General features: G+C 51.9%; 11 protein-coding genes across 11 annotated transcripts; 5 read left to right on the top strand and 6 right to left on the bottom strand.

Moving 5' to 3' along the window:
* Positions 1-72: 72 nt before the first annotated feature.
* Positions 73-1431, bottom strand: COCCADRAFT_34623 (uncharacterized protein; the record flags this gene model as incomplete). The annotated part of the gene is made up of 1 exon (XM_007711582.1): positions 73-1431. One exon carries the CDS (start codon positions 1429-1431, stop codon positions 73-75), a length of 1359 nt encoding a protein of 452 aa, XP_007709772.1.
* Positions 1432-1849: 418 nt separating this feature from the next.
* On the top strand, positions 1850-3946 carry COCCADRAFT_24191 (uncharacterized protein; the record flags this gene model as incomplete). Its single annotated transcript, XM_007711575.1, has 8 exons — positions 1850-1861; positions 1919-2067; positions 2219-3146; positions 3208-3297; positions 3402-3495; positions 3545-3690; positions 3743-3802; positions 3863-3946. The coding sequence occupies 8 exons, from the start codon at positions 1850-1852 to the stop codon at positions 3944-3946; spliced, it is 1563 nt and encodes a 520-aa protein (XP_007709765.1).
* A 1179-nt stretch (positions 3947-5125) lies between these two features.
* Positions 5126-5986, top strand: COCCADRAFT_34625 (uncharacterized protein; the record flags this gene model as incomplete). The annotated part of the gene is made up of 3 exons (XM_007711583.1): positions 5126-5203; positions 5264-5763; positions 5824-5986. 3 exons carry the CDS (start codon positions 5126-5128, stop codon positions 5984-5986), a joined length of 741 nt encoding a protein of 246 aa, XP_007709773.1.
* Positions 5987-7689: 1703 nt separating this feature from the next.
* COCCADRAFT_2921 (uncharacterized protein) lies at positions 7690-8898 on the bottom strand (the record flags this gene model as incomplete). The annotated part of the gene is made up of 3 exons (XM_007711558.1): positions 7690-8296; positions 8352-8509; positions 8566-8898. 3 exons carry the CDS (start codon positions 8896-8898, stop codon positions 7690-7692), a joined length of 1098 nt encoding a protein of 365 aa, XP_007709748.1.
* Positions 8899-9816: 918 nt separating this feature from the next.
* COCCADRAFT_89642 (uncharacterized protein) lies at positions 9817-11146 on the bottom strand (the record flags this gene model as incomplete). Its single annotated transcript, XM_007711598.1, has 4 exons — positions 9817-10125; positions 10177-10588; positions 10638-11008; positions 11060-11146. 4 exons carry the CDS (start codon positions 11144-11146, stop codon positions 9817-9819), a joined length of 1179 nt encoding a protein of 392 aa, XP_007709788.1.
* A 481-nt stretch (positions 11147-11627) lies between these two features.
* Positions 11628-12476, top strand: COCCADRAFT_34628 (uncharacterized protein; the record flags this gene model as incomplete). Its single annotated transcript, XM_007711584.1, has 2 exons — positions 11628-11756; positions 11817-12476. The coding sequence occupies 2 exons, from the start codon at positions 11628-11630 to the stop codon at positions 12474-12476; spliced, it is 789 nt and encodes a 262-aa protein (XP_007709774.1).
* Positions 12477-12669: 193 nt separating this feature from the next.
* COCCADRAFT_2924 (uncharacterized protein) lies at positions 12670-13784 on the bottom strand (the record flags this gene model as incomplete). Its single annotated transcript, XM_007711559.1, has 3 exons — positions 12670-12878; positions 12929-13315; positions 13364-13784. 3 exons carry the CDS (start codon positions 13782-13784, stop codon positions 12670-12672), a joined length of 1017 nt encoding a protein of 338 aa, XP_007709749.1.
* Positions 13785-14879: 1095 nt separating this feature from the next.
* Positions 14880-15860, top strand: COCCADRAFT_89622 (uncharacterized protein; the record flags this gene model as incomplete). The annotated part of the gene is made up of 1 exon (XM_007711599.1): positions 14880-15860. The coding sequence occupies one exon, from the start codon at positions 14880-14882 to the stop codon at positions 15858-15860; it is 981 nt and encodes a 326-aa protein (XP_007709789.1).
* A 465-nt stretch (positions 15861-16325) lies between these two features.
* Positions 16326-19865, bottom strand: COCCADRAFT_89566 (uncharacterized protein; the record flags this gene model as incomplete). The annotated part of the gene is made up of 2 exons (XM_007711600.1): positions 16326-19465; positions 19517-19865. The coding sequence occupies 2 exons, from the start codon at positions 19863-19865 to the stop codon at positions 16326-16328; spliced, it is 3489 nt and encodes a 1162-aa protein (XP_007709790.1).
* A 279-nt stretch (positions 19866-20144) lies between these two features.
* On the top strand, positions 20145-20612 carry COCCADRAFT_89525 (uncharacterized protein; the record flags this gene model as incomplete). Its single annotated transcript, XM_007711601.1, has 1 exon — positions 20145-20612. The coding sequence occupies one exon, from the start codon at positions 20145-20147 to the stop codon at positions 20610-20612; it is 468 nt and encodes a 155-aa protein (XP_007709791.1).
* Positions 20613-20717: 105 nt separating this feature from the next.
* On the bottom strand, positions 20718-21970 carry COCCADRAFT_2928 (uncharacterized protein; the record flags this gene model as incomplete). Its single annotated transcript, XM_007711560.1, has 5 exons — positions 20718-20815; positions 20869-20921; positions 20972-21052; positions 21124-21366; positions 21960-21970. The coding sequence occupies 5 exons, from the start codon at positions 21968-21970 to the stop codon at positions 20718-20720; spliced, it is 486 nt and encodes a 161-aa protein (XP_007709750.1).
* Between the last annotated feature and the right edge of the window lie 386 nt (positions 21971-22356).

The following is a 22356-nucleotide window of genomic DNA, read 5'->3' on the forward strand; positions in this document are numbered from 1 at the left end:
ATGACAGCCGTAAATGCTCATTCCACATCATCGTCATCATCATCGTCGTCGATCATCAATCAATCAATCAAATCATTCTTCAAGCAACAACTCGGACATTGCATCCAGGGCCTCACCAATCGAAGCCCAGAAGCTGCGTCGAGGAGGCGAGCGGATAATGGTGATTAGACGGCGTTTGGTTTGGCGTATAACAGGAGGAGTGGCAGCAGTAGGACGACGAGGGGTGGCGTGGTAAGTATCATCGCCGTCGTGGTCTTCTGAGGTAAGGTTATGTACAGCGCTGCGGACGAGTTTGTTGTATTCGTTGTGGATTTCCTGGGATACGTCTTGGCTGATATCGTCGTCGTCGTCGTTGACAAGGGTCTGCCAGCTGTCCATCATGCCGAATTTTCTGGTTGTGGAGTCGTCTTTGTGCTCGATCGCTTTGTCATTAATACCGGGTTCTTTTTTTCCTCCTTGGTTTCGTAGAGGTGAGTTGTGTCCCGGTTCATCCTCCATGTCTACAATCTTTGCGATTTTGAAGTCTTTTTCACCGCTACTGGTGTTACCGCCGGTAGTGTCACCGCCGGTACCGACACCGCCACTTCTTTCGAGCTCCTCGCGCATAGTTTGACGGACGGTCTTCATCTGTTTACGCAGGTCATTGATGACATCTAGCTGGATGCTATTCAGCGTCTTGACTTCATCCAGGCGCTTCCGCAGCTCGTCAACGTATTTTTGTACGCTGTTGACATAGTTGCCTACTTCCGCAACATACGACTGGTGGTACAGCCTTTTTGCTTCGGCAAGGTCATCTTTGCCGTCGTCTGCGTGCATGATACCAGCCCCCTGGTTGAAATGTGAAGGATACTGTGTACCCGTTTCATTCTCATACGATTCTGGAGCTGAAAGACGCATTGCCATGGCCTCAAATTGCCCTACAATATATTCCATCTGATCTTCGTCTGGCTGCTGCGACTGGATCAAATCCTCAAACTGCGCAATACAGGCGGATAAAGCATCCTGGACGGGCGATAAAGCGGGATCCGAGTAGTCGTCCCATGGTGGCGGGGAAGTAGGGATAATAGTGTGTCGACGCAATATTTGGGAGCTATCAGGCGTGTAGGGGTAGCGTGGTACGGCCCTTGGCTGTGAATATGGCTCGTCAAGGTGGTACTGTTTTTTGGGCGTATACGGAAGGGGTTCGGTAAGACGGGAACTGAGTTTCGGCCGTGAGGCTGTGAACGGGGTTCTTGGACTATAGGTTTCGGTCATCCACGAGGGTTGCTCGTGCACACGGTCAGTATCGTTTAGCCAACGCTGCTCTTTCCTAGCATATCGCGAGGGTGAATTTCCATATAGGTTGAGATGGCTTGGGCGAGTGCGAGCATATGGTCGGTCTTCGATCTCTGGCGGTGTCCATGGCCGCTCCAGGCTGCGTGGAATTTCCATGGCGCTATCGCAGCGGCGCGAGGGCCGCATACTTCTCTTGTACTCCGCAATAAATCTGCACGACTTTCCCGATACTCCCAAGAATGCTGCCAGCCAAAAAGTGCGATGTGCGGTGAAACGTGAAACTTGGACAGGTCCGAGTTGGCAGAGAGAATAGGGTTCGCCCTAAGTGACGTGCGTATAGCCGCGGCACCCATGTGGCCTCGAAAGAAACCTGGGCGACTCAGCCGCGCGAAGTGGGGTGGTTGGAGTCCCTCTATCGATAGCAATTTACTTCGGGATATTGACCCTTCCGATTGGACAGGCCATCAACAATTGTGTCTTCAGTACACTTTGCGACTACCCTTTGTGACACATACATTCCTCTTCTTATACGTTCACAAGATTCGCAGAGCGTTCGTTCTACATTTCAGCAGTTATGGCGCCACAGGTATGTCCATAATCAAGCCAATGACGTGACACCAAGCTGAGCGCATGACCACAGCAGCTAGGCATTCAGCCATCGCTTGACACCGTTCGAGAAGTATTGGCCACATCGATCAAATCTCCCAATCCACCGAACCTGGTGCCCGTGTACTCCTCGATTCCCGCCGAGTTTCTCACGCCGTCGAGTATATATCTGAAGGTCTCCGCAAAGTGAGTATGACTCATGCGATATCTAAGCAGGCAGCGCGAGGAACGGCAGCGCACAAAGAGGACAAGGAGGCGGGGTAGATTGGAGGGACACGGGGCATAAGCGATGGTAGAAGAGGGCTTGGGGACATTTGTGCTGACTGTCTTGGCTCAGATCAAAGTCGAGGCTGTCGTTTCTTTTCGAGAGCGCCGCAACTACCGAGACCATAGGACGGTACAGCTTTGTTGGGGCAGGTCGGTACTTGGGAGCAAATGTTTCAGACACGGCAGCTAACAACAAGCCTTTAGACCCTCGAAAAGTTATCAAGACAGGCCCCGGCCATGGCGAAGAGACCGATCCACTGCCTCTGCTTGAAGAGGAGCTCGCAAAGAGCCGTGTCGCGACTGTCCCCTCAATACAACTACCTCCCCTGACCGGTGGCGCTGTGGGATACGTTGGATATGACTGCGTCAAATACTTTGAACCCAAGACAAGACGAGATGACATGAAAGACGTGCTGGGCGTACCCGAGAGCCTCTTTATGCTCTTTGATACAGTGGTTGCATTGGATCATTTCGCGCAGGTTGTCAAGGTGATAACATACGTCAAGGTTCCAGATAGCCTCGACAATCTCGAGGCGGCGTACGAAGAAGCCAGGAGCACACTGCAAAGATATGTGACAATACTGAAGGACAAGGATATTCCGTTGCCAGAGCAAGGGCCGATCAAGTTGGGCAACGAGTACACGTCGAACATTGGACGAGAGGGATATGAAAACCACGTCAAGGAGCTCAAAAAGCACATTAGCGTTGGCGACATCATCCAGGCGGTGCCGTCGCAACGATTTGCAAGACCGACCTCATTGCACCCGTTCAATGTGTACCGGAATCTGCGAAGCGTTAACCCATCGCCATATCTATTTTTTGTCGATTGTGACAAATTCCAGATTGTGGGCGCCAGTCCCGAGCTGCTGGTCAAGGAGGAGCAGGGTCGCATCATCACGCACCCGATTGCCGGGACTGTCAAGCGGGGCAAGACACTGCAGGAAGATGCAGCACTTGCGGAAGAGCTCTCTCAATCACTCAAGGACCGAGCAGAACATGTGGGTTTTTCTGACGACAAGCCGCATGCAACGACGTTGAAGCTTACCAGTATTTTGGCAGGTCATGTTGGTGGACTTGGCTCGCAATGACGTCAATCGTGTGTGCGACCCACTTACCACTCGGGTGGACAAGTTGATGGTGGTGCAAAAGGTAAAGCGTTTCCGCCCTAACCGTGATCGCCAAGTGTGGTGTGATGAGAGCAGGGTGCGATGGAGCCAAAGCGGGAATGACGATGCTAACGAAATGGAAACCAGTTTTCGCACGTGCAGCACCTGGTGTCGGAAGTATCTGGCGTACTGCGACCTGGCAAGACGCGATTCGACGCGTTCCGCTCGATATTTCCCGCTGGTGAGTAGCGCCACCGAAAAAAACCTGAAAGTGGGCTAACGAGTCGGAGGAACGGTGAGCGGAGCGCCCAAGGTTCGCGCCATGGAACTCATCGCCGAGCTGGAGAGGGAAAAACGCGGTGTGTACGCCGGCGCAGTGGGCTACTTTGGCTATGGCAGCGTTGATGGCGAGAGAGAGATTGAAGGGGCCATGGACGTGAGTGGTATCACAGTGTTGCTTGAGGCTGACAGGAGGCTGATGTGTGCAGACATGCATTGCGCTAAGAACGATGCTGGTCAAGGACGGCATCGCCTATCTCCAAGCAGGGGTAAGTCCGAGGACATGTATCGCGCGGGCAGGTTGATTGGGAGCTAATGATTTGTCACAGGGAGGCATAGTGTTTGATTCGGACCCGTATGATGAGTGGATGGAGACTATCAACAAGTTAGGTGAGTTTATCAATGGCAGCTAAGTAGCAATCTGGACGGCGATGGGCGCAATTAGCTAACGGAGTGGTTGGGATAGGCGCAAACACGCATTGCATCACGTCGGCGGAAGAGAAGCATCTGGCCGAGCAGAGGGAGGAGGGTGAAGGGGCGTAGGAGAGGGGTGCGGGAGAAAGAGGGGGACGCAGAGGAGATGCAGAGGGGCGGGAATTCCCTTGAGGCTGGTTAGACTGCGCCACAAATGGTGGTCTGTGTACTCACCGCATGTACCCTCTCTCGTTGGTGTATGCGGGTAGTAGGAGAGTTGGAAGGGAGGAGAGGGGCTAGTGATTGGCGGGCAGGGTGGAGATCGGCGGCGCCTAGATCTGAGCAATTGGGGTGGCAGTCGTGGGGAAGCAAGATTGATTTCGCAGCCAAGGGTGCGTGGGAGCATGGATGGACGGCACATCGTCGTCTGTGTGAAACGGAGACGAGGGGCAATCTGGTGGCCAGGGCAGCGGGCACGGCAGATGTTTGATCAAGGCAGAGCAAGAACACCAATGGTTACGGCGTCACGGCTAAGTGGCTGTGGTGGGTGCAATTAATATTTGAGCAATTTGGCCGTGTTCCCGCTTGGTGTCGGTCGCACGGGCGCGAGCGAGCGAGGGAAGATTTGGCGGTGATGATGATGATGATGGTTGCCATGACGAAGTGGAGCGAGGGCGGGCGGGCGAGGGAGCGAGCGACGAAGCGAGCAAGCCAGCAGGTCGGCCAGCAGGTAAAGCAGGACACACGGACAGTGTGCAAGTGAGTGCCATGACTGACAGCGCGTGAGTTGGCCGTCGTGCTGCAGTCAAGCTACATCATAGGGAAGGCGCGCCCGGCCCGACACCCAATCACCGTCGCGCCTGCCCGTTCTCGTTCCTTGGATAGGCGCATGGGTGCGGATCATGGGGCCCGTGCCCTGGGGCTGGGATGGCCCCTGCCACTGCAGAGCCCGTTGTGCGTGAAAGCTGGGCAGTACCTTCTTGTACCAGCCACGCTCCTCTCTGGTTTGTTGTCACTGATATAAACCTCACCGAGCTCCCCTCTGCTCTCACTCCTCACCCCTCTCGCAACCACATCTTCAGCTTCTGCAAAGACTTGTCTGTCTCAATTCCTCCTCAATTCCTCATATCAGCTTCTATCACAACATCCCTCCACCCCTCCACCTACCCACAGTCAAGATGAAGTCTTTCGCCGTCCTCGCTGCCGCCTTTGCCGGTGCCGCTTTCGCCCAGGACATGCCCACTGGAGACTGCGCTGTAAGCTTTTTACCAATTGGCTTCTCACTGACCCATTCACCAATACTGACTCTCACTTAGATGCTCTGCGTCAACAACATGGCCCGCATTGCCCAGTCTGAGTTCTCCTGCGGCGACGACATTGCCTGCTTCTGCAGCCGCTCCAACTGGGCCTTCGGTATCCGTGACTGCTCTCGCCAGGCCTGTGATGCCGAACAGTCTGCCAGCGCTGTCCAGTGGGCCTATGCTCGCTGCGCCGGTATTGCTGCCACTGCCAGCGAACAGCCCGCCGCTCTTCCCATTCTCACCTCTGCCGTTGCTAGCGCCACTGCCTCTGGCGGTAACGCTGCTTCCAGCGTCGCCTCAGGTGCCTCATCTGCTGCCTCTTCTGCTGCTTCGGACGCCTCATCCGCTGCCTCCTCCGTAGCTTCGGATGCTTCGTCTGCTGCCTCATCTGCTGCTTCCGGCGTTACCTCTGCCGCCAGCTCTCTTGCATCTGAGGCTTCTGGTCTGACCTCTTCCATCCTCTCCGAGGCCAACTCTGAGCTTTCATCCCTTCAGTCCCGCGCTAGCGAGGTCCTGTAAGTTGACACTCTTCACACACACACACACACATCAACAACCAACTAACAATTACATAGTTCATCCGCCACTGAGGCTCTCTCCTCTGCTACTGGAGCTGCTGGCTCTGCCGCCTCCTCTGCCGCCTCTGCCGCCTCCACCCAGGCTGAGGGTGCCGCCCCCAAGGCCACCGGCATGTCCATCGCCGCTGGTGCTGGTATTGCCGCCTGGCTCCTTCTCTAAGCGCATCACATCATATCTTACCAAAGGCCATCACCTAGTGGAGTAATGTGTATAATGACTAAGGTTATGGGTCGGTAATGGACGGTGGCCTTTGGATAGTGGATGGGTGGGCTGGTTTGTTTTCTCTCCTAATGAACACTGACGAGAGAGTATGATGATTATGACGACTGAGTAATGCTATTCTGAGCATTCGATTTGATACCCCGACACGGGATTTGTAGATAGTACATCAATGATAATACTTCTTACGATGCTTTATTGTACCCCTTGATTCTTCCTTGCTCTTGTGATGACAGCTGCTTTGATTGGAAATTGTATATGGTTGGTAGTAGTCCATTATCCTTTGTCGTGGCTACGATGTACATGTAGTTGGGGAGGATGGCGTTGGTGTCGGATACTTTGTCGACGAAGTTGGGATGAGGTCGAGTTGAAGCTTCTCTGACACAGCCTCAATGGGCGGGATTCCCCTGCATGTCTGCCACACTCACGTGATGTGACATCTCTTTATCTCCGCAAACCAATCCACCCCTCGTCCCGTCAAGTTGCGTCGCATCACATCGCATCGCCTTGCCTTGCATCGCCTTGCATGGCTATCTATATCATATCTCATCCGACATATAAAGGGTGAAAGCATGGTACAATTCGAGTGCTTACATGGTCCGTGTGTTTGACCGTTGGAAATTGTTCCGTCCGTACCATCGTTTGCGTGGCTGAGCTTCATTCGTATAACTCTAATCTTACCACTTTTTTTATTACGCGTAATCTGATCACATGAACACGCAATAACAAGGGAGTCTTTCTTGCCGCTTGGGGGATCCCCACATGTTCATGTCTATACTCTATCTTTTCGTAATACGGAGGCATTATCCTTGTTCCGTTATTTTTTTTGGGGGGGGGGGGGGGGAACATGAACCCCACTTTCCTCCGTTTGGCTTCAGCCACGGGCGGGTATACGGGTGTGTGTGTGAGTGGTGGTGGTAGGTGTGGCTGGTGAAGATTTGCCGGGGACTTCCGGGGATAAGACCTTGAGGCATCCAGGCGTAGGAACGTGGGGGGAAGGGGGGACTGCAGGCAGTGGCTGAAATTTGCATCTACGTATTTTGGCAAGTGTGGCTTGGAGATGGTTGGTGGGGGACACGTGATGCGTAGGTATGTACGTTCCAATATGTAGACCTCTCTCTCTCTCTCTCGCATGATGTAGGTAGATAGGGGGAAAGACTCACGATATGACTAAACTGAGCTCGGGAGATGAGTACCATTGGAAAGGAAGAGTCTAGGAAGATACGAAGTATTAGATGAGGAGAGAGTGATGTTGTGGAATTAAATCTGTGCGGAAATTCAGCAGTGTTGGGGAGGCGAAACCCTTGCACCCTTAACCAACGTCAGTCTCAACGCCCTGACAATGGACAAGCATCTGCGTTGCTTTAGAGAACGGTCATTGCAATGCCACCCTTTGAATACGCACTGTAGTAAGTTCGAGGTTAGGACGTTCATACAACTACATGTCGTCTCTCTTAAAGGGGCAAGACCACGTGTCAGACGCGTCACCCATTCCACCAAAGCCATTACGCTCTGCAATGCAGAAAAGGCATGTATTAAATGTCGTTCCGACTTGCACATCTATCAAGCACTACTTCATCCCTTCCTAACATTAATATGGCCTTGCACCGGTCCTCACATCCCTCTATGCACTTATGTGTGCATCACAACTTCGCCCTTGCATCATCCACCCGATTTCCCTGCTGATCAAAGACGATCTTCTTACCCGTCTTCAAGCTATCCTGCAGAGCAACTCCAATCTTGACTGCCTCCATTGAGCTCTCAAGATCAACTGGCACCTCCTTGTTATCCAGCACAACATCGGTAAACTGCCTTGCCTCTTCCACAAACGCCTGCTCAAAGCGCTCGTAGTAGTTTTGCGGAATCTCCCTCACAATACCCGCATTCGTATGGCTTTCCAACAATCCCGTCGCAGGGTTTGAATTGACTGCGAGTTTTCCCTTTGTACCGATAATCTCCGTCGTGTCGTGTTGACCAGGGGCGTTCATGCGCGTACTGTAGAAGTAGGCAATTTGGCCAGAGTGGAACTCAACAACACCCACTCCATTGTCCACATCGCCGAACTTTGCTAGGTCGGGCTCGAGTGCTGTAACGCCGACGGCCATGACCGACTTGACTCTCGGCAGGACTCTGCCCTTTGACTCGGCGGAGAAGTACCACAAGGCAAGATCGATATCGTGAATGTTGCAATCGACAAAGATGCCGCCAGAGAACTCGGCGTATGCTACGAAGAAGCCGGAGGGATCGTACCTGTGGATTGTTGTGTTAGTGTAGGAACAATAGGGACTTAAGGGATGCTACATACTTGTCGCATGTTTGTGATCTCAGGACTGTGGGACGTCCAATGCTACCGTTCAAAGCAAAATTGTACGCGTTCAAATAGGACGAGTCGAAGCGACGAGAGAAGCCGCACATGACCTTAACGTGAGAATGACGCTTTGCGGTTTCGAGAACTTTGCGGCACTAGGCCTGTTGTAAGCTGTACATCCTTGGAAGCAGTGAGGTGAGTGATTACTTACCTCATCCAGTTTAGTACTGAGTGGCTTCTCACACAGTACATGCTTGCCAGCTTCAATTGCTTTGGTTGTCTGTTCAGCGTGGACCGTGGTGACTGTTGCTACACAGACAGCCTCAAGTCCCTCATGTTTCAACATCTCGTCGTAGTCGGTATAGATCTTAACACCCCATGGCTCAAGGTTCTCCTTCGCCCAAGCAAGCTCCTTTTTGTCTGGTGTAAATGCTGCTACAAGCTCAGCCCTGGGCGTGCGGTGAAGGAAGTGGTTTGCGTGACGGGCACCCATCCGGCCAAGGCCTGAGACGGCAACACGGAGTCTGCGGATCATTGTGGTCATTGTGAAGGAATTTTTAGATGAAGTGTATGAACAATGGGTCAAGGAGAGATGTTAAGAGAGATGTGGAAGGTTGTTCTCTTCACAGCCAGCAAAATAGGAGTCAGTTTGAACGTCTATGGGAATAGATCGACTTGCAATCGTCGTAACACATGTTGGTCAAAGCTTTGCTCAGGGTCCAAAAACTGTCCTCGGAGGCATCAAGGAGAGAATCTTCCACCTATTTCGTCATGTCTCCCATCTTTCTATGACACATGCAACCGAATTCTAATCACTGCGCTCGGAAGTACGGCTACCTCTTCCTAACCAGATTTCCAGACGATGAGCCAAGTTTCCCCACGACAAGCAGCTCACGATGTTCAGATAGGCCAGTTGTACTGGATAGCGAGAAGAAAGCATAGAACTGGTCGTTGTAGTACGGAACTATACATGATGTTGACGAAAATGTGGGGGAGTATGTGGAGTTGTATCGCGCCAGAGGCAGCTCTGGGGTAAGACAAATGGGGAAAATTTCCCCGTTTGACAACTGAAGCTAATGGTCCAGTGCAACAACAACAATTACAACAACAACCTGCAGTAGTACATCGCGTACCTATTCTGGTGTAACACGGAATTTTAAATTTGGTAGCCTGAAAGGAATGCGTCGGAGAAAACCCCGAGAGTCGAGGTTGAACGGAGTTTCCAGTTGCAAGCGGCCCTCGTATCTTTCTGACCGGTTGACTAGGTGTTTCATGTATATTTTACGTTATTTCGATATTGGAGTGTCATGAAAGCAATCATATCTCGGCTTGGTCAAGATTTCTCTTTACGGGCTACGCAAGCAGTGTCAGAAAAGATTACGATGCAAATATATTGAACTTCTTACTACAGCGCCCTGAATGCTAAACTCCTCAATTGATACAAACTTTTTCCAAGACTCGCCTATGCTTCGTCGCTAGTCTCAAGTACAACCTTGATGACAAGATTACCCTTGTCATCTTTGGTCTTACCGGCCATCTCAAATGCCTCCTCTGCCGACTCGAGACCTTTGTATCTGTGTGTCACCAACTTGCCAAAGTCGGGATAGTCGTCTCCCTTCTTTGACACAACCTCAATACCAGTGGGGTAAGTGTTGGCGTATCGGAAGACACCCAAGATGTCTACTTCGCGAAGGGCGGCTGCAGAGATGGGGAGGGTCTGAATCGGTGTGCCCATTCCAATTAGGAGAACCTTTCCGCCAGGTCGCGTAGCCTGCATTTCTTCTTAGTCACTGATTGAAAGGAAGATTAGACTATTACTTACGAATATCGATGCCTGCACACATGACGGCACACCAGTGCACTCGAAAACTGCATCAACCTCACCCACTTCTCCGCCGCTCTCTTTTGTGGTTTTGCCAATCTCGGCAGCTACCTCTTTGGCAATGTCGAGTTGCTCTTCTATGGTGTTTCCACGCTTCATGGGTACGGTGAAGCTTCGGTGCGCAAACTTGTTGTCGACTGCGAATTGCACTCGTCCAGAGTCAATGTCTGCTATTACCACTGTGCCCGCACCGGAGATCTTTGCCATGGCTGCTACAAGGATACCAACGGCGCCAGCTCCAAATACCAACACTGTTGAGCCGGGTGCTAGTTGTGCTCGTTTCGAAGCCTGGATAGCTACGCCCAGAGGCTCAAGGAGGGCTCCTAGATCTAGCGACATGTCATCGGGCAATCTGACAACTATTAGCATCGATGATATCCTATGCGATTCCAGGAACTCACTTATGACACCACGCAGCCGGGTGGTTGATGCGGTCTTGCAGCGTTCCCTGCGCATGAGGAAAGGCCTTTGCACTACTCCTAAACTTCATGCCCTTGCAAATATTGTACCGTCCCTCTTTACACCTATCACAGTTCTCGCATGGTTGTCCGACCTCGAGCGCAACTTTGTCTCCGACTTTGAAACCGGAGGCCTCTGAACCCACGCCTACTACAACGCCAGCTGATTCATGCCCAAGCGACATGGGCTCCCGCACAATGATGTCGCCATTGCGGTAGTGTCGGTAGTAGTGGAGATCGGAACCGCAAAGACCAGTGCTGCGAACGCTGATCTGGAGCTCTGTTGGCGAGGGCGGGGGGAGTGAGCGGTTCTCCTAGGATTGAAGTCAGTATGATCACGCATGTAAAGAGATATGCTGACGTACGATTCGCAAGTCCTTTGCGCCATGAAGAACAGAGGCACGGATCTGCCTCGCACCCTGATTAACGTCTGATGTTTGTTCCGAAGACATGGTCTCACTCTCTCGATTTTAGATTAATGCAAACAAGGAAACACGATGGAGTCTGAGGTGTGGATTGGGGAGAACGAGTGTCAGGGAAGACAGGTGACAAGTCAAGTCATCGCATGCGCCTCGGAACCCACTACTGACCAAACATTCGGCGCGTATTCCCCCATGGCACATGGATCGTTGTGGAGAGAAATTCCGACCTTCGGCGTTTGAAATGGCGGGACAACAGATGCCGACACCAAGGGTGGGGTCATGTTCCGAGACTGTTCCGAGCTACCAAGCATGATTCTGGGATTGAGCGCCGTCTTCTTCTTCCGTACATCCCAAAACACTTTTTGAGGCATTTAATCTTGGTTCAGAAAGTACCAGAACTAGTTATTGGTGTGCGTAAAGCCCTTTACCTATTGATATCAACGTTATTCGGTTCCATTTCTCCACCAAAGCCTTCCGAATCTCCATCACGAAGCAAAGACCCAGAGCCACCATGACGTCCGTCAACCAGCTCTTCTCTCTCGAGGGCCAAACCGCCCTGGTAACAGGCGGAACGCGAGGAATCGGTCAATCCATGGCCATTGCACTCGCAGAAGCAGGAGCAGACATTCTTCTTGTCCAGGTAAGCTCTCTCTATGCCCACAAACTCGAAGGATACAGACACACTAACACGCAAGCCCAGCGCGACACTTCGAACCAATCCACCAAGCAAGCAATTGAATCGCTCGGTCGCAAAGCTACAATCTACACCGCAGATCTCGCTTCCAAATCCTCTGTCGCCGCGCTGCTTCCCACTATCCTCAAAGACGGCCACAGGGTACACATCCTGCTCAACTGCGGCGGAATTCAAAGGCGCCACCCTGCACACCAATTTCCAGACGACGACTGGGAAGCCGTACTCCAAGTCAACTTGACCTCTGTATTCCAACTCGCGCGCGATGTAGGCGCGCATATGCTCGCTCAAAACGCCGATCTGCCACTGGGACGACGCGGCAGTATTATCAACGTTGCGTCGCTCTTGACTTTCCAGGGTGGCATTACGGTACCTGCATATGCGGCGTCAAAGGGTGGTGTTGGTCAGCTTACCAAGGCGCTTTCGAATGAGTGGGCCAGCAAGGGTATTAGCGTCAATGCTATTGCGCCTGGGTACATTGCGACGGATATGAACGAGGCGTTGATCAAGGATGAAAAGAGGGCTGAGAGCATTCTGAGCAGAATTCCTGCTGGGCGATGGGGAAGCCCCGAAGACTTCAAGGGCGCCGTGGTGTTCTTGGCTAGTGCCGCGAGTGCATATGTGAGTGGTGAGGTTCTCACGGTTGACGGAGGCTGGATGGGTAGGTGAAATCTAGGTAATGTTATAGAAGCTAGGTTAGAGAACACCCTGCGTATGATCGATCTTTCTAATTTTCACTCATATCAATCAATGCAACGTCTATCAAGAGTTCCTGGCGGTGTCGTATTCATAATATATTATATTGGGTATAGCTTCTAATTTTTTTCTAATTCATTTCCTACAATTTGACCTTCTCAGAGAGTCAAGGACCACTGAGGTCAACGCCATCAGGCTTGTCAGGGAAGCCAAGATCGATACCGAAGGGTGGGTATACGTAACGTTGGATACCCTTGTCCTTGTGGATCTTATCCAGCTTCGCCATGTCGTCGCTATCGAGCGAGATGAGGTTCTTGTTCTCATCGATACGCGAGGGGGTGACGGACTTTGCGAGGACGGATGAGTTGCGGGCGACTCGAGAAAGTTAGTATATTTCATGGCAAAAACTGCATCGAAAGACTTACGGTGGTAACTCAGGAGAATGACGGCGGGTCCAACGCTGTGCTTTTTCGCGACCTCGTTGATAACCTCGTCCTTGAACAGCGGCGAGCCAGTGCTGCCGAGCGGGCTGTACGCGGAGACGTGGATGCCCTTTTCTTTGCAGAAGTCGTAGACCTCTTGTTGTGGGCACAATGGGTGGTTCTCGATCTGGTTGACGGCTGGGACAATGGTGGCTTTGGCGAGGAGCTTCTCCAGATACCTGACGGAGTAGTTGGCAACACCAATGGCCTTGACCTTTTCAGGATGTGTTTGGATGAGCTTCTCCATGTTCTTCCATGTGTCTTGGTGAGTCATTGAGCGGTCGATGTCGCGGGAGCCGTCCTCGAGCATTGGGAAGAGAGGGTGGCTGCCTATATCTGTGTTAGCTTGTTTGATGCTTCAGTCTTTGTGCAACTTACCATTGGGGTTCATGGGCACCGGCCAGTGTACAAGGAACAGGTCAACGTAAGGTGTTTTGAGCAGGTCCAAACTCTTTTGCAGTCCCTCCTCGACACGGGAGTGGAATGTGCACCAGAGCTTGCTGGTAATGAAAAGATCTTCTCTCTTCACAACACCCCGCGAAATGACATCCTGAAGGGCGTCGCCAACCTCGTCCTCGTTCTGGTAGCAGAAGGCGCAGTCAATGTGCCTGTAGCCGCTCTCAATGGCATGGACAACGGCCTTCTTGACTTCACCAGGCCCAGACTTCCACGTTCCCAGACCGAGGGCGGGGATGGTGGCGCCCGTGTTGAGGGGGATAGGAGTGTTCATTTCGGGCTGAGGGTCGAGGATACTCTTTGGTGTACTCTTCAGCATAAACTTGGAAAGGGCAGGATTCATCGTAAAAGGGCCGGGGTGGTGCTGCGATATATATGTGCGTAGCTGTGCCGGCGGGGTGGTTGGCAAGGACGAGCTACGTAGGGTTTGCTAGGGGGTCTCCATGTTGTAGCTAGTACCTGGACGGTTCTGGTATGGTCAAAGACTTACGTCGACCGTGATTGACTCTATAATTGTTCCCGAAGTCCGCTGCTGCCCCGCCAAGCAGCTCTGTCGGAGTAGCTTCGGCCCGCGGCCGGAGACGAGGTAACTAATACTCCTAGTGCGCATTCTCGTTGCTCTCCCAGCCTCACGTGAAAATAGTCTTGGAGGGAGGGAGAATGATCCATAAGTAGACGTGGCCCAGACGTTGGCGACGGTTCGTGGGGTTGGGTCGGGGAAGAGCACACCGAGCATCACGTGCATGGCGGGGCAGACGCTTGGTCGTCATCATGCAGCATCTCCGCCTGATCAATGATTCTTTTCCGTCTCGTATTGCAAACAGTCCAGAACAGGGTGGGCCGGCACTTGTCACGGAGCGCCGAAAATTACTGTGTTGAGGTGGGCGCGGGCCTTTTTGCCTCGTCTTACCCCATAGGATGCACCATGACATGCCAACAAGACATTCCACCCGAACAGCGGCAGATCTAACCCCAACGCCCAACCACCGTCGCCGGATTGCCATCGGGGACCCTTAGCCGTCCATGCTGAGACCCTTAGATCTGCTCGTGGCAGCTCAACGGCAGTTTGGCAGACGGCGAAAGTTACCTTGTGGGACGTTCTTGTCCCCATTTAGCTCATAATTGCGGAGACTCCTCATCCAAGAGTGGATCTTAGTAACGGAGAAGACGAGAACTCTGCCTCACCAGGACTCGTTCTGGGGTTTCTTCGGTAGTAATCTTTTTTTACTGATTATGGCAATTCAAGGCTTTGTAGTGTGAGGGGTACAAGAGGATAAGTACTAGCTAATTCTCGTCGGATTCCATCACAATCCCATCAACCAAACTTTCACTCTACACTGCTGTCTTGAATTTGCTTTTCACAGCGCAGACTCTGTCTTCACTTAAATTTTGCTTTGAGATACCCCCATTCTGTTGATACACAAGCACATCTTCCAAAATGGCACCAGGTGCAATCTTCGAGACGCCAAACGTGGCCGGGGACTTCAACAACCACCGTGATGGACTTGCCCTCGAGGCCACCTCCGATGCCATCGACGACGTCAACGTCCTCAAGGCTGCTCTGAAAGTCAAGAGCGGCGCAGCTTCACAAGAGGAAAAGGACATCTACGAGAAATCAGAATTCGATGCCAACAAGGACAAGACACAGTTCCGCCAGTACGAAGAGGCCTGCGACCGAGTCAAGAACTTCTACCGCGAACAGCACGAGAAGCAGACCGTAGCCTACAACCTCAAAGCCCGCAACTCGTTCCACAGCAAGACGCGCGCCGAGATGACCGTCTGGGAAGCCATGGAAAAACTCAACACACTCATCGACGAGTCGGACCCGGACACCTCACTCTCTCAAATCGAGCACCTCCTCCAATCCGCCGAAGCCATCCGCCGCGACGGCAAGCCCCGCTGGTTCCAACTCGTCGGCCTCATCCACGACCTAGGCAAGCTGCTCTTCTTCTACGAAGCCCGCGGCCAATGGGACGTCGTCGGCGACACCTTCCCCGTCGGCTGCGCCTACTCCGACAAGATCATCTACCCGGATACCTTCAAGAACAACCCAGACTACACCGACGACATCTACAGCACCGAGCACGGCATCTACACCCCCGGCTGCGGCATGGATAACGTCATGTTGTCCTGGGGCCACGACGAGTACCTCTACCACATCATGAAGGATCAGTCGACCATCCCCGATGAGGGACTAGCGATGATTAGGTATCACTCGTTTTACCCGTGGCACTCGCAGGGCGCGTACAAGTGGATGATGAATGAGAAGGATGAGCGCATGCTTGAGGCGGTCAAGGCGTTTAACCCTTATGATCTCTACAGCAAGAGTGATGAGGTACCCAAGGTCGAGGACCTTAAGGATTACTACATGGATATTATTGATGAGTTTATCGGCAAGGATAAGAAGCTCAAGTGGTAAATGTTGTCGGTCATTGGGTAGGGCTGAGCCCCTCTTCTTCTCCTTGCTTTTTCACGAATTTTTCCCATGTCCATGTCATCATGAGTTATTGTTTTTTTCCTTCATGTTATGCAGATAGAGGGCGCGGAGTGCCAGCAAGGCCCGCGAGATGCAGTCGATACATGTTTTGTCTGGCGGAACTTTTCTTTTATCATGAGTTTTCTCAGCGTCAGAGTTGGCAATTTGGATTTTGAAAGAAAGGATGGACACGAATAAAAGTCGGAAGGCCATTCACAGTCGGACATGTGAAGAGTCGTATTCTAGTAGTAATCTTAGAACACATACCATGACAGGTTCCTCTACTTCCACGGTCGTCTTAGACATGCCTCATCCCATATACACTTGCCCCTCGTGAAATGTCGTGTGTCGCGTAAATCCATTCCAGTCCACCGATACCAAACTCACAGCGGGACTCTCTCGCGCCTCCTACCGAACAGGCACACTCTCAACGTTCTCGAAAGCGAAGCTGGGCGAACCAGGCTCAGCCGTCGCAGCTTGAGGTGGCAGTTCCGATCGGATCTCGCCCTTGCTGCCGTCCTCCTTGATCACCGTACCATCCTTTCCACCTTCCGAGACAACAATGATTTCTACGTCGACGCACTTTTGAATCGTCTGCTTCAAGCCTGGAACCATGACCCGCAGGGTTGAGAGTTCATCAAAGGCGAGTTCGCGGTTCAAGACCACCTCCTTGGGCTCTCCGTTGTCGAGGCGACGCTTGAGGTTGTTGATGAAGGGCATAGCTTTCTTGGACTCAGACTTATCGATCGACTTGCTGATTGCCTTGATGTCAATGGTAGCTGCGTCGCGGAGCATGTCGATGTACTTCTTTTGCCAGGCAGGCCATTCTTGAGCAGAGAAGATGGTAATCTTCTTCTCTTTCTTAGGATCAAACGTCGCGGCCTTGCCTTTTGAAAGTTTCTTAATGGCGTTGCCTTCGGCTGATGTGATGTTGGTCTGTGTGGTGCGGACAAACTCGCGAGCGGCGGTGAGTGATGGGTCGGACTCGGGGACCTTTGGCCAGAGGGCGTTCTGGATGGTCTCCTTGTTTTTGAGTACCTCGAGCCATATGTATTCTGCCCAGTGTGGTGCGAGTGGTGTAAGGAGGAGAGCCTGTAGCTCAATGAACTTCTTGACAAGATCCTCGTGCATACCAATGCCTGCCGCCTTGGTAGCTTCGCGATAGAAGTCACGCGCACTGGTAAAGTCGTAGAATCCTGACTTGAGGGCCAACTTGTAGGAAGTGTTGGAGTAGTGACCAAAAGCTTCGTGAACGAGCACGTTCATCTCGTTGTCGAACATCTTGTCGAACAGAAGGCGCTCACTACCGCTCTTTCGCTGGATCACATCGGCGTGCTTTAAGCGCTCGTTTGCCCTTTTCTCCATGTACGCAGCCGCATCAGGGACATAGATGGCCTCATTCACCAAATCCTCACACCATTTGCGGAGCTCGAACAACTTCAGAATGTTACTGTTTGCGACAGTTTCCTCGAAATTGGCGTCTGAGATCTCGTCTCCGGCGTCGGCCAGAGCAATACGTGTAGCATCTGCACCGAACTTTTGGACCGCGCCAGCGATGGTCAAGAAGTTGCCAGTAGACTTGCTCATCTTGTCACCGTTGAGTAGCAAGTGGCCGTTGACACGGAAGCTGCGTGGCCAGTTCTCCTTCGGGAAGATTGCGGCATGTACATATAGGTTCATCGTCAGATGGTTTTGAATGAGATCTTTGCCAGAAGAACGTTGGTCAAGCGGGTACCAGTAGTCGAAGTGGCGTCGCATAGTCTCGAGAGCCTGCTTAGGAATTGTCGACTGTGGGACATCGCTTCGGTCGCGGAGGGCAAAGACGTAGTCCCAGGCTTCATCCGTCATCTGGTCAGGTTTGACACCAAGAGGGCCTGGCTCTTTGCCGAACATGTCCTTGTGCAGCAAATGAGCAAATGAGTAGTATGCCTGGTAGATGGTACTATCGGACAAACTCTCAACCATCACACTTGGGTCCCAAGGCACCTTGGTACCCAGTCCGTAGGATCGAGCGCATGCCCAGATGCCGAGCCAGTCAACGACTCGCAAGAATTGGTTCTTCGCTTCAGGGTAGTAGAGATTGAGTTCACCCTCGATGTGGGATCGGACCTTTTCGGCCCACTCGCCATCTCCGCCGTTGGCCGCTGTGCCGTAGTTCATGTACCACTGGTCAAGCAGGGCCGCAACACAATCGTCTCCACTACGGCTGATGACCTTTCCATCAGGCTCGGCGTAAGGGAAAGCGACACCAGAGTCGATAAGTTGCTTACGAACCAATGGCTTGGCCTCCTCGACTGGCTTACCAGCGAAGTCACCATACACCATCTTGCCCTTGTAGAAACCTTCCTTGTATGCCTTCTCTTTGGCTTCGGCAAGCTTCGCGGAGTCCTTGGGCGATTGGATCTTCATCTCCTCGACCAGCTTCTGTGCAGTGAGGTTTCCGTAGGTTGGTGTCTCTATGATGCCAAGCAGGTTGTCAAACTTGACCCATTCTTTTTGAATTCCGTAATAATCCGCCTTCTTAGCCAGGTCAAATGACGTGATGTAATCATCTGGCGAGTCTGATGGTACGCAGGTAACGACGGCCGTGCCCTTTGTGTCCTTGACGGTCTCCATTGGAAGAATGTAAACTTCCTTATGAACGGAGAGAGGAGCGTTGACGATGGTGCCAATGACATCCTTACCGGGGAATGTAGCGATGATTGAGTACTCGCCCCATTTAGCGGTGGTGCCCTGGTACGCCATATTCCTTGCGGCTCTCTCGCTCAGTACAAAGTACTCACTGTCGTTGATCTTAACCAGCGAGTAGTTGATTGAAGGACCTACGAAACATGAAGTTTGGCCGTACATCGTCTCGGGGCGGAGTGTAGCTGGCACAAAGTAGCAGGAAGCACCTTCAGGGAGACCAGTGATATGTGTTTTGGCGGAGTCAGCCCATTTGACCACCTTCATCTTCAACGCCGTATACTCCTGAACAGTGACACCTTCTCCAGACTGCCTGTCATGGTCCATGCAGGCTTGTCCGTCTTTCGGACTGTAGACAGTGTATCGCTTAGCGAAGATGATCTTACCCATTGCTTTCAGTCGTCGCATTTGCCAAGCAACAAAGCTGTCGTAGTAGGGATTTGCGTCTGTTGTGACGAATTGACGCCTCCAGTCGATCCTGGCGCCAAATGCTGTGAGATCCCTCTTGGCGAGCGGGGGGAAGAATTCTATCCAGTGATACGGGTCAGAGAACTTGTGAATCTCTTCTAGAGGTATGCCTTGAGCAAGCATGATCTGGAACTGGTATTTGGTCTTGACTGTCTTGGCGGCGGCCTTGCCTTTCTGAGCCTTGAACTTGGTGATGTCGGTCTTGGTCTCAGCTTGTGTGGGGGTGGGGGGCTCTGATACGGCTGTCTCAACGACGTCCTCGACTGGGCAACGCTCAAAGTTCTGTCCGAACATCTCCACTTCTCTAACGAGCTTGTCGGCACATGCTTTGATGGGCATACCAGTTACGTGCCATCCCAATGGGAAAAGCACTCGCTTACCCAGCATCCTCTGGACTGTCAAAGTATCAGTAAATATCTTGCACGTGATCGTCTAGTTAAACATACAGCCAGCAGTAAACTCAACTTTACTTGCAGTAAAGCCATGACCAGCGTGAAGGGTTCCGTTCATGTAGGGATAAGCGAAGCAGCCAAGCCACTTGGGAAACTTCTCATGAAGTTGGTCTGGTGTGGTAGTGTCAAACGGCTCCTCCTCAAGCGAGGGGGCATCGGGGTTGAAAACGCCCTGCTCTTCCCATGATTTCTGATACTTCTTCTCTTCTGCGATCAACGTGTCACGCTTGTCGGTGTTTTCAATTTTGAGTGTCTTTGACTCAGCCTCTTGGGGCTTGAGTTGCTCAAGTGTGGCGGCAACAGCGCTCTTGGGCGCCTCGCTGGATTTTATGGTCTCGGCCATGACCAGTTGTCCAGGAAACGAAATAGGGAGCGTGAGAATTGAAAAAAAAGTGGTTGGTGGTGGCGGAGGCGAGTTTGTTTGTGATGGAGTCATCCGGTAGGAAATCCGAGTGCGGGATGAATGCCAAGAGTGCGGTTTTTGTGGGGCGGACTCGGACCGTGCGCGCTTTTGTAAAGAACGTCAGTTGACGATCGAGATAGATCCAAAAATCTGCGTCGCTCGAAAATCGGTCGCATAAGCCAACATCGCGCCGCCATCGCATCGGCAAGGCCAGTCAAGATGCTGCGCCTCATCAACCGTCTCATTGGCCGCCATGAGAACACACTGCCGCCCTTTGACTTTGCGCGCAACAAATACCTCGTCAAGAAGAAATGGCCGCCAAACCTTCGCGCCCTGACGGAAAAGCAACAATTCCGATTCGAGCGCAAATTCAAGCGGCGCATCAAATTGAAGTCTGAGCGGCCATTGTGGAACAAATGGACCAAAGTGGTGCAGTGGAGTCTGATCAGCTTCATCGTCGTTTATGGCGTCTTGTTCCACGACTTCAGAAAGGACCCGATGAACCCAAGGCCAGGAGAACAACCTTTTGAGGGCTTAAGGCAAAGAATGTGGGGGCTTTTGGGAGGGTTCTATACACATACCGAAGACACTATGAAGGGCACGGGAGGAGAAAGGGGTGCCAGAAGGCTGGTACTTCCACCGGAGGAGAAGCGAGAGGGGATGGCGCCTACGGACGTTCAAAAATAGGCGTGATTGGAGGGCGCTGTAGTAAAAATTATCAGCGCGTAAAAAAGATGAAAATTCAGTAAAGAAGCCCAATTGGTGTTCAAGACTTCAAATACAGCTTGTGCTCTACGAGTTTGTAAACAAGGAAGACGTACTGGAAGGGCATATCGAGGAAGCGGTCCGCCAGGCGGTTCCAAGATATTCTGAGGTCGTCGCAATCTCGTCTAGCCAGAGTCAGACATTTTGCTGATTGTTCTTCACAACCACCAACTCGCACTTACATCCCAGAAAATATAGCGCTGATCGCGATACTTCTTGTACCAGCGTGACCTAAGGAGCAATCAGAAGCCGGCGATGTATCTGGAGACTGAAATTCTCACGACCACGCAGCGCCTGCGAATTCTATCGTCTCCGACCAGTCTTTGTACACATGGGCGGTCGCCACCCGCTTGTACTCGCCACTAAGCACACATCAGCCCGGTTCATAGCGAAGTTTAAGTTCGGATTGAACACGCTTCGAGAGATGGCTTACTAGAGAAACGTATACCGTAGTTCCACGGTGAAGTGTGGGTATCGGTCTGACTCGTGCCAGCCCTTCTTGACATAGGCTTCTGTGCCTATGGCCTCCGGAGGGAAGTTCCAGGGATCTTCCCTTCCAAAAGTGAACCCCTCAATCAACGATGTTGGGTCGTTTCGGTTGCATAGGTCTTGGTATATACCCTCTTGCTCCTCCTGGGATATGCCGTGGGCGAAGCCTATACTGTAGATACGGTATCTGTGTATTCAATTAGTGAATAATCACCAAAGGATAGAGCAGTGGCCCATATAGGTTTCTGTTCGAAGCCAGTTGTATCCAGTCTCTTGAATCCCGATCGTTCAAACACTTGTGTGTTTCTATTGTCGCCTTGCCCAACGAATACGAACGGATAGAATGCGTCGATCGCCCGTAGGTCCAGTATTGCATGAAGAATGCAAACGCTTCAGGTAACCTTCTTCGTACCCATTGATCGGTAGCGTCAAGTCTGAAGTGTCCTGGTGGAAGTTGAAGCAAAACGTATTCGAAAGGCAGATGTGGCTTACTCGTCAGTAGGAGCTTTTCAATTCTCAGTATTGGGGAACTTACAAGTAACTACGGGCTGTCTCGTCACCAGATCCCACGGTTCATCAGCCCCAGCCAACCAAACCTGACTGTCGGTTGCAGAATCATCCGATTGATGGCCGTTCAGTTCCTACCCTGGCTCTCCATGCACTCCTTTCCGCCTTACCTTGTTTAAAAAAAAACAAAGAAGCAGGAAACGCTCAGATCGCCCAGAACAAAATTCAAACGCGGTGGGACCGCAACAGGGGATGTAGAGGGGGGTTGCCTACCTTGTTGCCATCTTTTCTGGCTTCTAGCTTCTGGCTCCTGGCTTCTGGCTTGTAGCTTCTGATGTGAAACCTGCTGGAGATTGCGATTCCTCCAAGCTGTAGGTGTTCGTAGTTGGGATAGGTATTGAAGTCTCAGTAATGGGTATCGATATCCCAGTTGCCAGTGGTGAAGTCGGTATTTCGTCCAGGTAGTGAGAATTTACCTTTGTCGAAGCGAAGATTTGTATGATCGATATGTGATACGCGATCAAAACATGGGCTCGTCTTGGGAGCCGTGATAGTGAGCGAACGGTCATTTACGTTATTTCCCGTTCGGGAAAGTGAAGAGTGAAAACTACTGACTCGAGGGCAGTGAAAGAGATCGCACTCCCAATCCGTCATCATCACTGGGTAGAGC

This window comes from Bipolaris zeicola (assembly GCF_000523435.1).
Source record: "Bipolaris zeicola 26-R-13 unplaced genomic scaffold scaffold_31, whole genome shotgun sequence".
NCBI lineage: Eukaryota > Fungi > Ascomycota > Dothideomycetes > Pleosporales > Pleosporaceae > Bipolaris > Bipolaris zeicola.